At 39.9% G+C, this 13,131-nt stretch overlaps 1 protein-coding gene across 36 annotated transcripts in view; it reads right to left on the bottom strand.

Moving 5' to 3' along the window:
* TENM3 (teneurin transmembrane protein 3) overlaps positions 1–13,131 on the bottom strand; it is a 1,291,791-nt gene that overhangs the window by 181,036 nt on the left and 1,097,624 nt on the right. For 2 of the 36 annotated variants that reach the window (XM_077177380.1, XM_077177387.1), the window contains exon 1: positions 12,008–12,219. The exons of the other annotated variants lie outside the window; for them this stretch is intronic. In XM_077177380.1, coding sequence (XP_077033495.1) covers positions 12,008–12,062 — 55 coding nt within the window. In that variant the 5' untranslated portion in view covers positions 12,063–12,219. Of the gene's footprint in view, positions 1–12,007; positions 12,220–13,131 lie in introns of those variants that run through there. 36 annotated transcript variants of the gene reach the window in all.

Raw genomic sequence — 13,131 nt, 5'->3', positions numbered from 1 at the left:
TGCAGACCACAGAATATGACTCGTTTTCTCAGAAGGAAACATAGCAATTTAAAGTGATTCTGATAGATGTGAACAAAGAGCAACAAACTGCTGAAAAAGACTTCTATCAACCTTACTTACAAAAATAATCCTATTTTTTATTATTCACAAGACTTACAGAATATTCTGATTTGGAAGGAACCCACAAGGATCACCAAGCCCATCTCAAGTAAATGGGGATGAAACCCATGACCTTGGTCTTATCAGCACCAATTTAACCAATTGCTTTAACCAATTAGTTCTTTTAGTGTGGTTATTTACATCCCTGTGAGATGCATTTTTTGGATTGTAGCTATTTCAAAAGACTAGAGCTGTAGCATTGCAAAAGAAGAGGAGGAGAAGGAAGGATACAATGACTGTCGCCACCTTCAGCAGCTTCTGATTGCCAGCTGCCCCAGAGAGCGGAACATGCTCCCCCAGGAGCTCTGGGTGCCTCCCAGCATGGCTCTGCAGGGACCAGCACAATGCTGAGCAGCCATCAGCATGAGCAGCACTGCTGCCAGAGCCTTCCATGGGCACTAAAACATCATCCTGCTGCTCCCTGCCTTCTCCCAATAAACTGAGGCAAACCCATAAAATTTCCCATAACACTAAAGAATCGCCCCATGCCTACAAAAGCACGCGTTTAGCAATGAGAAAGGAGAGAGCAGTCCTGCCAATGAAACACCAAACTTACCTAACCAGTGGTGAACTCTGGAAGGGCCTAAAGGTAACACCACTGAAATAGGTATTCTTGTTAGTTCCACCAAAATTGGTAATCTTGGTAGTTCCTTGTTGCTTCATTATCAAAAGCCCTTCCCTTCCTGCAGCACTTTCAAGTTCTATTTCTTGTTCAGGCTTTTTTCTGCTGCATTAAACGTAACTCCTTAACAAAGGAATTTTGGGGAGGGGAGGAATTAGAGAATTACCAGAAAATTATTGACTGTTGTCTCACAAGCAACGGGACATTTACTGGACATTGATATCTCATTACATCTAGTATGTAATTTATTTCTCTGCTGGAAAAGAACTTAACAGTTTTGCCCATGTGGAGAAAATGTTTCTACTTTAGAAACAAATAGACCACCACAGGCAAGAAGCTGGAAAGCTTAAATGAAAACCCACTGCATGATCACTGAAGTCAGCTCGCTACCAAAGCTGCTAAGGCAACAGTGTTGAAATGGGCCAGAGGTGGCATTTTGGGGCCAGATTTTTGACAAAGCCTCATTGAGGACGTATTTAGAAAACTGAGAACAATAAAATCTGTAAGGTACTGAGAACTGAGAGAAAGCTGGACTCTGTATTTAGATGTCTCTGGAAACTCAGCATTAAACAAAAATCCCAAGACCCTTATTTTTGCCTGAAGATATAAGCAATAATGTATTAGCTGATGAGAAAATTTTGTGAAGCACAACAGAGTTGCATATTTTTAGTCATTCTTCCACTGTAAGAAATTATCGCTATCTAAAATGGAATATATTTTGACTAGTGTATAAACCTTTTGTTTGATAGCTTTTAATTTTTTAACATTTTATCTGCATTTACACTTGGCAGGACTGGATAAGTGCACTAGCAATATGTACAATTTAAAACCATAAATTTCAAATAGGGTTAGTTATCCATTCAAGTTCAAAAGAATACAGACTTAGCTATTCTTAAATAAATATACAAACCCCTCACATTAGCTTAGGTAGGCCAGAAAATGCTGAATGGAGTTGAAAAAATACCTTTGGCCTCAGACTAAACACAGAAAATTTCAGTCCATGAGTGCTTTTCATAAAGTTATGAGCTAATGAACAAAAGGGCATTCTAATAAAGTTTCATGAAATATTAGCTATGAAAACCAGCAGTAATATCATAATCTTTATTTCTTTGCCAACTCAACCACTTCAGAATAGTAAAAACTGTAGTAAAGTAAACCACACCAGTTACTGTGAAGAAGTTTTATCTCAAAGAAAATAGAAAAGGACCAAAAGATTGGGGGGAAATTCCAAAATAGAGAAAACGCTTGTTTATGCCTGAGTGGAGCCAAGGGTAACAAACCCTCTTTACCAAGCTGCTTCCAGAATCCTTGGGCCTTGGTCCAGGGACAAGGGACACGCCAGCTGGGCCATCCATATCTGCCAGCAGGCAAAGGTTATCCATCTCTTTGAAAAGGGATGAAAGGAAATTGCTGTCTGAGTGCTTTGCAAACTCCGAAACAACTGCTCTTCAGCTAAAGAGTAGGATTGCCAGTAGAAAATGTACAAGTCTCTGAGTTCCTGAAAAAATTATTAATGTTGACATATTCTACTTTCAAGATGCCCTCCTCATTACCAGTAAAAGCTGACAGATAAAAACCACTTATTGCATAGAAAGCATTTAGAACAACTGGTCTGGAAGCCCTGTCCTGTAAAACTAAAATTCCCCGTATACATTATGGCATGTGCTTTCCAAGACTATCCATGCCTTCCCAACAACATTTCACGAATCTCTACCGCCAAAACATCTACCAAAGTACTTACTGATAAGAAAAGACACAAACAAATTTTTTACTTGACTATTTTTTTTCCCCTCTGAAAAAGACACTTTTTAACAGGTTCTTGGCCAAGATTATATTTGTATTCACACAATGCCTCTTTTATGAAAAGATGTAATGCAACCAATTATGAGAGCAGCTCCTGAAAAACGCAGCTAATGACTTGACTTGGTGTGCATTCATATCAACACAAAATAACTAATTTTATACAATGCTTGATAATGCAGCACCATGTAAGCAAGAGATTATGCAGGAACACTTAAAAGATGCTCATTCTGAAAGGATCAGACCTTATAAAATGCAATTTATAAGCATGGAGAAAAGAAGAAACACAGAACTGAAACCAGGTTTACCCACATTTCATTAATTTTGTGCTTTGGCATGTTAATGCCTAATGCACATGCAGTTTTCTACATTCAACATGTAGTTGGTTACTACATATAACTTAAATAAGCCTCCAACCTTGAAATATCATGATTTCTACGTGAAGAGATAAAGGAATAGTCTTAGCTCTCTTGCTCAGATATCTGAGATGCCCTTTTTTTTGTGATTTTTGATTTGTGATTTGTCTGTATTTGTTATTTATCTACTACCTTTGAGATAACGTAGTGGTCCAAATGTTCATTCTTTACATGTTTTCTGATGCAGTTACCATTCATTATATATTTCTAAGCAGTTACAGCCAGCAAAGTCAATTCTTGGTCAGAATCTTCAGATGCACAAGCAGAAAACAAATCACAGGATACTTCAAAGTCAGATCCTATGACTAGAGGAGGCTGTTAATCAATGCAGTTTAATACAAAGCCCTCTGCCTCACTGATGTTAAGATTATGCGTGCTGAGGTGAGCAGGCAGCGATATTAAGAACCATACACAAATTTCTTCTGAATAAAAATGATGCATCAGCCCATAAGGTTTATCAGCCTATACAAACTCTCAGGAATCCAACTTTCACTGCAAGTGTCTTTTTGGATCTATTTACTTCAGAAGATGTGGTATGAACGATAGCATAATAAGTTTTACAATGTTTCAGGCATAAGTGACTCATACATCATTCCATTTGAAAGAAAAAAATCCTAACATGAAGTACGATATGTTACTGCAGCTGCTCCATGGGAATAACAACATACCCATTTGGAGGGAAAATACATTTATGAAAATGCCTGATTAGCAGAAAACAATTCATCATAAACAATAATACCCAACTGCTTTTTAAATGTTTTTATGGTCACAGTCTCTTTTCATGGAATCTATTGGATTAAATGCATTCAGCTCTTCCCCTTCCATGTCCGGCTCAAAATAGTCTTCATTGATGTCATCCATAAAAACCAAATAAAAAAAAAAGCCTTTGAAGGAGGGGCTGTCATGTGAGTTGAATGTAAAGTTACTGGACAGAGTGCATCAAATTATCTTCTTACTTCAGGCATCTCCTACCAGGATCCCAGTTTGAGGGCAGAAATGCATATTCTCTCTCCTGTTTGCTTTGCAAAATACTGTGTTTTTATCTTGCATGCCTCCAATCCCCTGCAAAGGTTATGAACTGAATGCTGCAAATCCAGCAGGAAACAAACCTCTGAGAGCTGCACAACACATGTGAAGCCAAGGCAGTGAACCTGCAGCTGTGACCTCCGAGGGACAACGCTTCCCAATATCTTGGCCTTCCCTTTTACAACTAAGGAAATCTCTATCTTTTGCCTTCTCACCTTTCCTTAGTCTTTTATTTACTTAATGAACACTCTTTATTTTCCCTCACATCACAATTAAAAAGCTTCAGACACCTTTTCTGTTACAAATTCATTAATTCATTTCACTAAAAATTATGAACATGTTAGCATGTTAATTGTAGCAACAGTCAATGAATTATGCCATTTAATGTAAAGCACTGGCATAATAAAATAAATGTAGAAATTATTTACAGCACTTTGGGACATGTATATGGGATAACATAAGGACACAGGTAAAACTGGTTCTGTCATTGCTTACTTTTCATGAAAGCAAACTCCAGACATGTTTAAAAAACAATGGGCTAAGTAGAGACAGTTGGGCAATTCTTATGGACTGTCCCACAACCTCTCACCAATACAAACTGCAGAATCTTCAACACCAGAAGACACCCAGAACTACCTCTGTTCCCACCTGCTGCTGAAGAGACATCTCAGACAGTATCCCCAACTTTGGGGTCATGTCAGGGTGACAAACCAGCAGAGACAGCAGCTAACCAGAGAAGACACTTGAATGTTTTGCTTGATTGAGGCCAGAGGATTAAGTCTGGGTCTCCTACCTTCCAGGTGAGTGCCCCAGCTAATAGCCTGCAGCTAATAGCAGAGCAACTTTTTATCCTTCTTTTTTCTCATTAAAATCTCTGAAGAATTGTGTTTAGTTCCTCATCAAGATGAATGCCAAGCCTGCTAAATTTTTCATGACACTGAATTCTTGTTCTCCTGCCAGCCCTAGTTATGTGTGAACATTTCAGACTCCCTCAGGCATTTATTTTACTACAGAGTCCTGAAATACTTAAGTCTATTAAGACCTAAAATAAACAGGCAAAAAGGAGGAATCTGCTAGTTGTTCCTCCAGTCTACATTTTAAGTAGACAGTGCCCACACCAGTGAAGTTCAGAAATTATTCTCAGTGTCACCAGTGAAATGATGGTACATTTGGCAACACATGCATCAAGCCATGTCAGCTACCACAGTGGGGTTCAGCTCCACACCACAGCAGGAGCAGCACTGTCTGCAGGCTGCAAAGATCCAGCCAAATAGGGTGGATCCAGAAAAGCTGGATTTACTAAACACACACACAATGGCTATTCTGCACGTGCATTACCTCTGGGTTTGTGCCCAATGCAGTCCCTGCCTGCTCCCTTGCTGCCAGGAAAGAGGACAGCTGGGAGTAGACTATGACTGAAGAATAATTCACACTACTTGGCCTTGGTTACCCTCCTCACCAAAAGCCTTTCTGGAGCAGAAAGCATGCTGGCTGTGAGCTAGGCTGGCTTGCTGCTGTGTGTTGAACAAGTGGGAGCTTGAGGAAAGGAGGCCAATCATCAAAAGACTTCAGCCAGGCCTTGAAGGGCAGCAGACAACTGACTGAACCACAGGGCTGCAAATCTTCCTGTCACATAGGCTATGAGCTGTGCCTCCCTAAACTCCCTGAGAGAACACTCAGAAAAAACTCCCTAAATAAATTATCTGGATTTTAAGTCACCTACTGAAATCCTTTTATGGTCACTCCCAGTTTATCTGGGCATTCTGTAGCTGCTCTCTCCATAGGAGGTCTGAAAATAGACCAAGCTCTGTTGTTTATCTTGAGGTCTCTTACTCGCTACCAAGAGTAAACTCCAAGAGCACTTGCATCCACAATGCTTCATTATTATTGCTATAGTCACTGGGATTATATACTTAGAAAGGAAGTACAAATGGCCAATTTGTGGCCAGAAAATATCAGGCCTGATATCAGCTCTAAAGATCAACATTGTTGTCTTAGAGAAACTCTGTGCAGGTGTAAAAAAGTGTGTATGGATTACACAGTCTTATGTTGGATATGCTATGTAGAAAGAAGGCAATGTTAGTACTAAATCAGCTGTCATGAGTTGCTGGTATGCACAAATCAACAGCTCATGCCCGTTCCTGGCATATCCTCAGAAATCTCCCAAACACCACACCATCTTCTACATAATGCCTCTTATCATCCATACTTTCACTTTTCTAGGTTTGTTTTTTTTTTTAAAAAGTACTTTGTGTCTTCTTCTATATCTATTTTGTTTGAAGCAAACTTTAAAAATCCTCTTGTTAAACAGTTTCTCTTCTACACTTTTTAAAATTATTTTTATATAGATTTTAGTCTTTAGGAGACCAGTGCTCAAGATCCCTGTAATGAACTAGATTTAACATGGCTGTAATACGTCTCTGTAATCCTGGCAGGTGATGCTGCCTAAAAGCACAACCTAAGATGAAAGGCCTCAAAGCTTTTTGCCATTCAGGCTTGTGAGGGATTTTTTTCCTCAACACAAAATCTGACAGCAGGGTCTTGCCAATGTCCAAGCAAACTGGAGTGCTGATATCCAACTTGTTCCTTGCCCTGTTTCTGATACTACCAAAATAGATTGCCAAAGAGGTCTTTTAGGAGGCAAAACCAAAATTATTTCCCTAGACATTATGAATACAGTGGGAAGAGATGTGGGGAAGTCTTCCTGAAACCTGTAATTCTATAAAGTGCATGTACTTATCATTAAAAAAGTAGCGTTGGACTAGAACTTGGCAGTTCTTTTATGTGCTATGTCCCTGTACCAGTGAAGAATTATGACGGTACTTCAGTTTTCTGGTCTGTACGTAGTAATTTTCAAAAGGGAAAGAACAGGAACAAAATCACTATCAAGCAGTAAGTCCCACATAAACAGTTCTCAGTTCTACAGGTAAACTTTTATTTAACCTATGCCTGCCAAACTGTTTAAATTAAATGCACATCATGTTAGTTCCATGTATTACTTGTAATTCATTTTACCTCATTACTTAGTAATTTTTGCCCTGTTTTTCTCTCTCTTTACCTCACCTAATTTCACCTTGACAAACTGAAAACATTCCAATACAAAAACTGTTTCTTCCTATAATTGGCCAAATCTTTATGCGTAACTGGAAACATGCTGTAATCCCAGTTACAACAGTACTCTTTTCTCATTCCTCCAATGCGAGCACAATGGCAGTATCTGCCTGAGTGGTGTGTCTGTGATGAATCAGATCTCATGCCCCTGAATGCCCATGGCAGAAGAAAAAGGGAATCAGTCATTTCTCCCACTGAGGACTGACAGGATATGAAACACAGAGGAGAGTGAAGTTAGAACATCAGAGCTGCCAGTTTTTCCATCACACGGGACCCTATAAAGGCCCACAAAGCCCATTTCTGTAAGATAAAAACACAGAACAATCCCTTGCTCTGCCTCCATGGACTGAGTGGGACAGAGCTGCCCTCAGCAGAGCTCTGCAGTGAAATCATGGCTACGCTTCCGCAGACACCTGAGAAGCTTTACTGCTCTTTGCTTTCAAGAAGCAAAAGGACTGCTGTCAAGGATTTCACCTGCAATACTCTGCTGCCTTGCAGAGTGAGAACTCCACTTAGGGGTGTTAAGAGCTCAGGAACTTGATAGATTCAAAATTTAAGCCCAGTGTGACTAAAATCCATTTCCAAACCCCTAAAATCTGAATATATAATACAAACACTGAAACAGCTTTGTCCAAAGAAATGTTAGATTGTGACCCCAAAAGTATCCTTCAGCGGCGTTTTTTATTCAGTTTTGAATGGGAGCTGTGTAATGAGGAATGTCAAATAAATATTCCCCCAAAATGAAATATGACAAAAGCTTCACTCAGAAACCACACATGGTGCTGTCACATATTTATTACCCACGAGCTAAAATTTGTCTAATGTAATTTAAGATTGATAATTACTGATAGAGAACATATGGGTTTTCAATAAAAAGAAATTGCCAAATTAAAAATACTTCCTTTCCAGAGGACCATGGTTTGAAATAACATCTCAGATTTATATAACTGAAATAACTCTATAAATTTTCAGGATTTAAATTTTTTTTTTCTGTAAATGAAATCGTGCCCTTCCTTCAACTGTTTGCATCATTCTCTCAAATACAAGTAAGGGAAATGAAAAAATACAAAATCAAACAAAGAAAAACATAATAGTATGTTACTTGCAAATAAGAGCAGAAGATTTGCATTTTTTAAATCCAGCTTTTAACGACTGATTTTGTTTTAATTTATGATTTAAATTATTATTATTATGTTAGTGGGAACAAGGAACTCTGTTATGGTGGGTGTTACAGAAGTATGGGAAAAAACCCCCAAATTTTGCCGTGAATGAAGTAAGAAACGGCTGGCACTAGACAGCATTCACCTGAGAGTGCAAAGTGAAAAGGGAGAATAAGTGAATTACTAATGAACATCCCTCTCCACAGTGCCTTGCTACTCGAGGTCTCCAATGTGGTGAGTGTGCTGCCAAATCCTAATACAGGTCCCAGAGAAGCTCCAGGGGAACGGCAACCTGCAAACCTGACATCCATACGCTAGTGAAGTTAATAGAAACTATAATAGCAAAAAGACTAAGTGGGCCCTAAGTGGGGTCTAAGAAGAATCAAATTTCAGTTTTCATTAAGTGAAGCCTTACAAAATTAACCCAATTCTTGGAATAGCTCAAACAAACATGTGAAACCAGTGATCCAGTCAATCAATTTTAAAAAAAGCTTTTAACAAGTGCTTTACCAAAGGCTTTTAAAGGAACTAAGTACCCATGGCAAAACAGAGGTCTCTGCACAGCAACGTGACTGGTTAAGAGACATAACCAGAAATTAGAGGTAAATGGTCAAACCTGCATAGTGAAGGAAGCCTACCAGGGGAACACCACAGGGATCTGCACTGGGATCTGCTCCCCTTTCCATACCTGTAATTGACCTGGAAAGATAGCTGAGCACTGAAGCAACCAAGTTTGCAGATGACACCAATTTATTCATGGCAGTAAGGATGAGGGCAAGTGGTGAAGAATCACAGGACCTTATGAAATTGAGTGACTAGACAATGGAATGGTAAATTAAATTCAGTGTGGATAAGTGTAGAGTGATGCACATGGGAAAATATAACCTTAACTTCACATGTACAGTGATGGGCTCTGAGCTGAACATTATCACTCAGGAGTGAGACCTTGAGGTTACAATAAATAGTGCCATCAAAATGTCAGCTCAGTGCTCAGCTGCCAAAAGAAAGCAGCCCAAATATTAGGTATTGTTAGGACCCGAATAGGAAGCAAAGCAGAGAACACAATTATGCCACTTTGTAACATCACTCAGTTCATACACCGTCTCTTCTTCCAGTGATATGGTTCAGGGACATGCTTCATCACTGAGCATTTTGTGTTTACTTTTAAAAAGATTAGAGCAAAACAGAAAGCACCTTAAAACATATGAGTGACCTGTAATTAGGGGGACAAAGACAGCAGTTTCAAAGACACTGTTTGCATTTCAGACAAGAGTTCTCTGACTGTATCCAAAACTACAGGAGAGAGGGTCTTCTACCTACTTGCAGATAAACCACTCAAAAAATGAGGTTGACGAATTACACACCTACAACCAATGAGCTCTATTATAAGGCATTGCTATACATCAAAAGCTTAGCTACTGCTAAGTGTACAAGCTTTACCCAGTACTTGAAGTCCCTGGGAAAGGACAAGTTTGAAGATTTACCTTCACTCCAGCAGCATACACCAACTAAAATTCATTTTGCCATGTCATCTTGAAGCAACAAGGTTTTAAACCTTAAGGGTTGGTACAAGCACCCACAAAAGGGTAAGTAAAAACAATTTAAACAAAAAATCTTCAAAGTCCTGTGTTACTCCCTGCTCTCTTTTCCTCATTTTCTTCCCTATCAGATAGCCTGCTCAAGATGCTACTGGAACCAGTCTTTTGGTGCTTGACAACAGAAAATCACTTTTACCTACTGAGGTTCTGTAACAGGGATCAACTAAATTAAGTCTAGGCCTTCAGATTTCTAGCTAATCTTTACACATCTCTACTACAACATCTACGTCTTGCTTTTGTGAGAAAGGGCGTGTCTGTGTGCTAATGGTCTGGTATTACTTGTATCTTTGCCTAATTTCATGAGCCATGAGAACATTCTGGATTTTATTTGGATTGTTACACATCAGACACAAGTTCTGTCTATCAGTAGTGGCTACCTATAGTGTACCCTCTACTTACTTGCATAAAATACTGTCTATTTACTTCACATATTCCCACTCTTGTGTATAGGAGAAATATACTCTCACCACAATCTATACCCAACTTTTACAGTAGCTTTGCCTGTAATGTGGTAGAATAAATACAGAAAGAGAGAGAATACATTGGAAGAAAAAGCAGCATTGTGATAATTAGTTATTACCTAATTTTAAACTCACAAATGTATCAAATATAAACATGAGTATTTTTTAACAAGAAATAAAGGTATGTGGAGTATTTAATTAGCTTAAACTACTAGCTAAGAGTTGCTGTAGATGGACTAATAATACATTTAAAACTGACCAAGAGGAAAATTATTTTTTCCTTTTGTTTTAGCCCTACATTTCATAAAAAATCCCTTAGTGATTATTTCTATTCAAATGTTATAGTGTTACACTATGAAATAAAGTTTTTTTTTTATTCTTTTGAAACAGCTGTAATTTTCTACTGTTGAAGTAACTGAAGTTTCTTTCTTTTTCGAAGGCACTTTTCAATTTGTGCTGCCCAAGCATGTTTTAAAGACACATCATGAAGGACACTCAGCAGGATGAGCTCTGGAAATACAAGTTATCTCAAATAACAGAAAAGCTTCTACAGGAATAAACAGAATGATATTAATTAAAGCAGAATGAAGAACGCGAAGTAAATATTAGCTGGTAGCAATGCACTAAAAATTTCAGTCACCACAAATAAATAAGAGTCAATCCAACCTCTCACAGAAATGCCGTCAGCATTCTTAAGACAAGGCACAGAATTGGTGACGCCGTGACAGGATGCAGACTGAACTCAAGGCAGTTCAAGGCACATCACCTCACTAACTCAAGCTCCATGTCCATCTATCAGATGAGATGACATTTTGGGAAGACTGCACTTACTTCAGTTAACCAAAGAAAACCAAAATCAACCACCACCAACCAGGCAACTACCACTGTATCCCTCTCTCTTTCTCTTCTGCTGCCCACAACAAATTAAGTGACAATCTGTCTCCTGAAGTGACAGAAGAAACATTAATTAATCACAGAATCCCTTGGATCGCTAGATAAATCATTCTATTGAGGCAATGTTGTTTTCAAAGGGCAGGGTTTAGTTGCTGCAGCTACAGCTGCTGCCTTCGAGCACTGGCAGCAACAGATCACCGGCAGAACAGGTGAGGTGCAAAACAGCAGCCAGCCCTTTGAAAGTCCTAAAGCACCCTGAAACTTTAATTCTGTCATGCAGTTAGAAAACACCGAATAGATGAAGTTCTCAGAAAGCCATTCTAACAGAATTCCTCATTACAGCTCTAATTACAAGCTATCTTTATAATGTGCACCTGACAACATCGTGAAAAGCACTTTGCTTTAAAGGTCAGAAAACTAAAAGAACAATTTGCTATTTATAGTAACAGGAGAACTTTTCTTATTTGGCTGCTTAAGCAGCCAACCCTTGAGTTGAATGTAATTAGGGAGGGGATATTCAATTTACAGTATCCACAAGTAATGATAATTACACTGGTTCAAAAAAGCTGTTGGTAAGCATAAGAAACCCTCGTAATTACATCCCGTTTCCAAAATTACTTGAGCACCGTGAACTTGAAGCATTTCAGCAAATGAAGGCCAAGGCACATAAAGGAGAGCTACGGCCCTTTAAAAGCTGCACTGTTTAACATAATGAGCCGCCCGACCGGAGGGAGATCGCGGAACGCGCTCCGTAACTCACCCCGACAGCCCACGCCATCTCCTTCCTGCTCACAAATATCCATTAAGAAAAACATGAGCCGGCTCCCTCACTGCCTCCTTGCCATCCTCCGCCAGCATCGCTCAGCTCCCCTGGCAGAGTGGCCCCGGGAGCCCGCCCCTGGAAGCGTGCCGGGCTCCGGGAGCCTGGCTGGGGCTCCGGCTGCCGATCCCGCCACGCTCAGGAGAGCGCCGGAGCTGCGAGCGGGGAAACGCCGCCGTGTCCCTCCCCCGGCAGCCCCCGCCTGCAGCAGATTAGCCCGGTCAGCAGCCCGCCAGGACAAGGTGAAAAATAAACAAATAACCGCGTTCACGGCAGCTGCGGCGATCGCTCTCCGGAAAATTATTCAGGCATTATGAGGGAGACGGTATTAAACGCTGCCACTTGCAGCTTCACGGCTCTCTGCGTATTCACATCAGCCTGGTATGAGCACTTAAGGAGTATCATCAGAGAGCTTGCCCAGCTGAGCATCTTCCATTATGTTTTTGTCTTAAAAGGAGATAGCAGGAACCTCTCTGCCTGACAGGCAAAAGGCTTGTCATAATTCATTAATAACACAGCCTTGCTCAGGTTTCCTTCAATGAAATCAGGCAGGCATCCTATGAAGAAAATGCTGAGTGAACAACAGCTTCTCCAGACACAATGCAATAAACTTGCCAGCACTTGGCACCATTTGGTGTCTGAGACAAGGATGACCAACGCTATTCGACAAGACCTGTCAGAGTCCCTTAAGGCTCCTAGTGAAGAAACTCAAAAACCCAAACAGTAATTCCTCAGCAGGATGCAATTCGCTGCTTGGAAGCAAAAACTTCACGTTTCAGCTGCAGAGATAAATGTACCAGTCTGCTTTTGCTACACTCAGGGTAAAGCTGGCAATTTACTCTGAGGAACTGTTTGCATCCAAAGAGAAAAAAGCAAGAAGAGGTGTGGTAAAAGGCCACAACTACAATATCAGATAACTGAAAAAATTAACAAGACTATCACAAGTCTTCCATCACCTAGAAAATACAGCTGAAGTTATCTGTAAGGAATGGAAACAAGCTCAGGCCAACTGTCAAGATAAAGTCATCAGGATAGCATCCAAGCAGGGAGGACAGAAAATTACT

The sequence above is a fragment of the Agelaius phoeniceus genome, chromosome 4 (assembly GCF_051311805.1).
Source record: "Agelaius phoeniceus isolate bAgePho1 chromosome 4, bAgePho1.hap1, whole genome shotgun sequence".
NCBI classification, from domain to species: domain Eukaryota; kingdom Metazoa; phylum Chordata; class Aves; order Passeriformes; family Icteridae; genus Agelaius; species Agelaius phoeniceus.
Note: the sequence above shows the minus strand (reverse complement) of the source record. Positions and strands in the feature narration are given on the sequence as shown.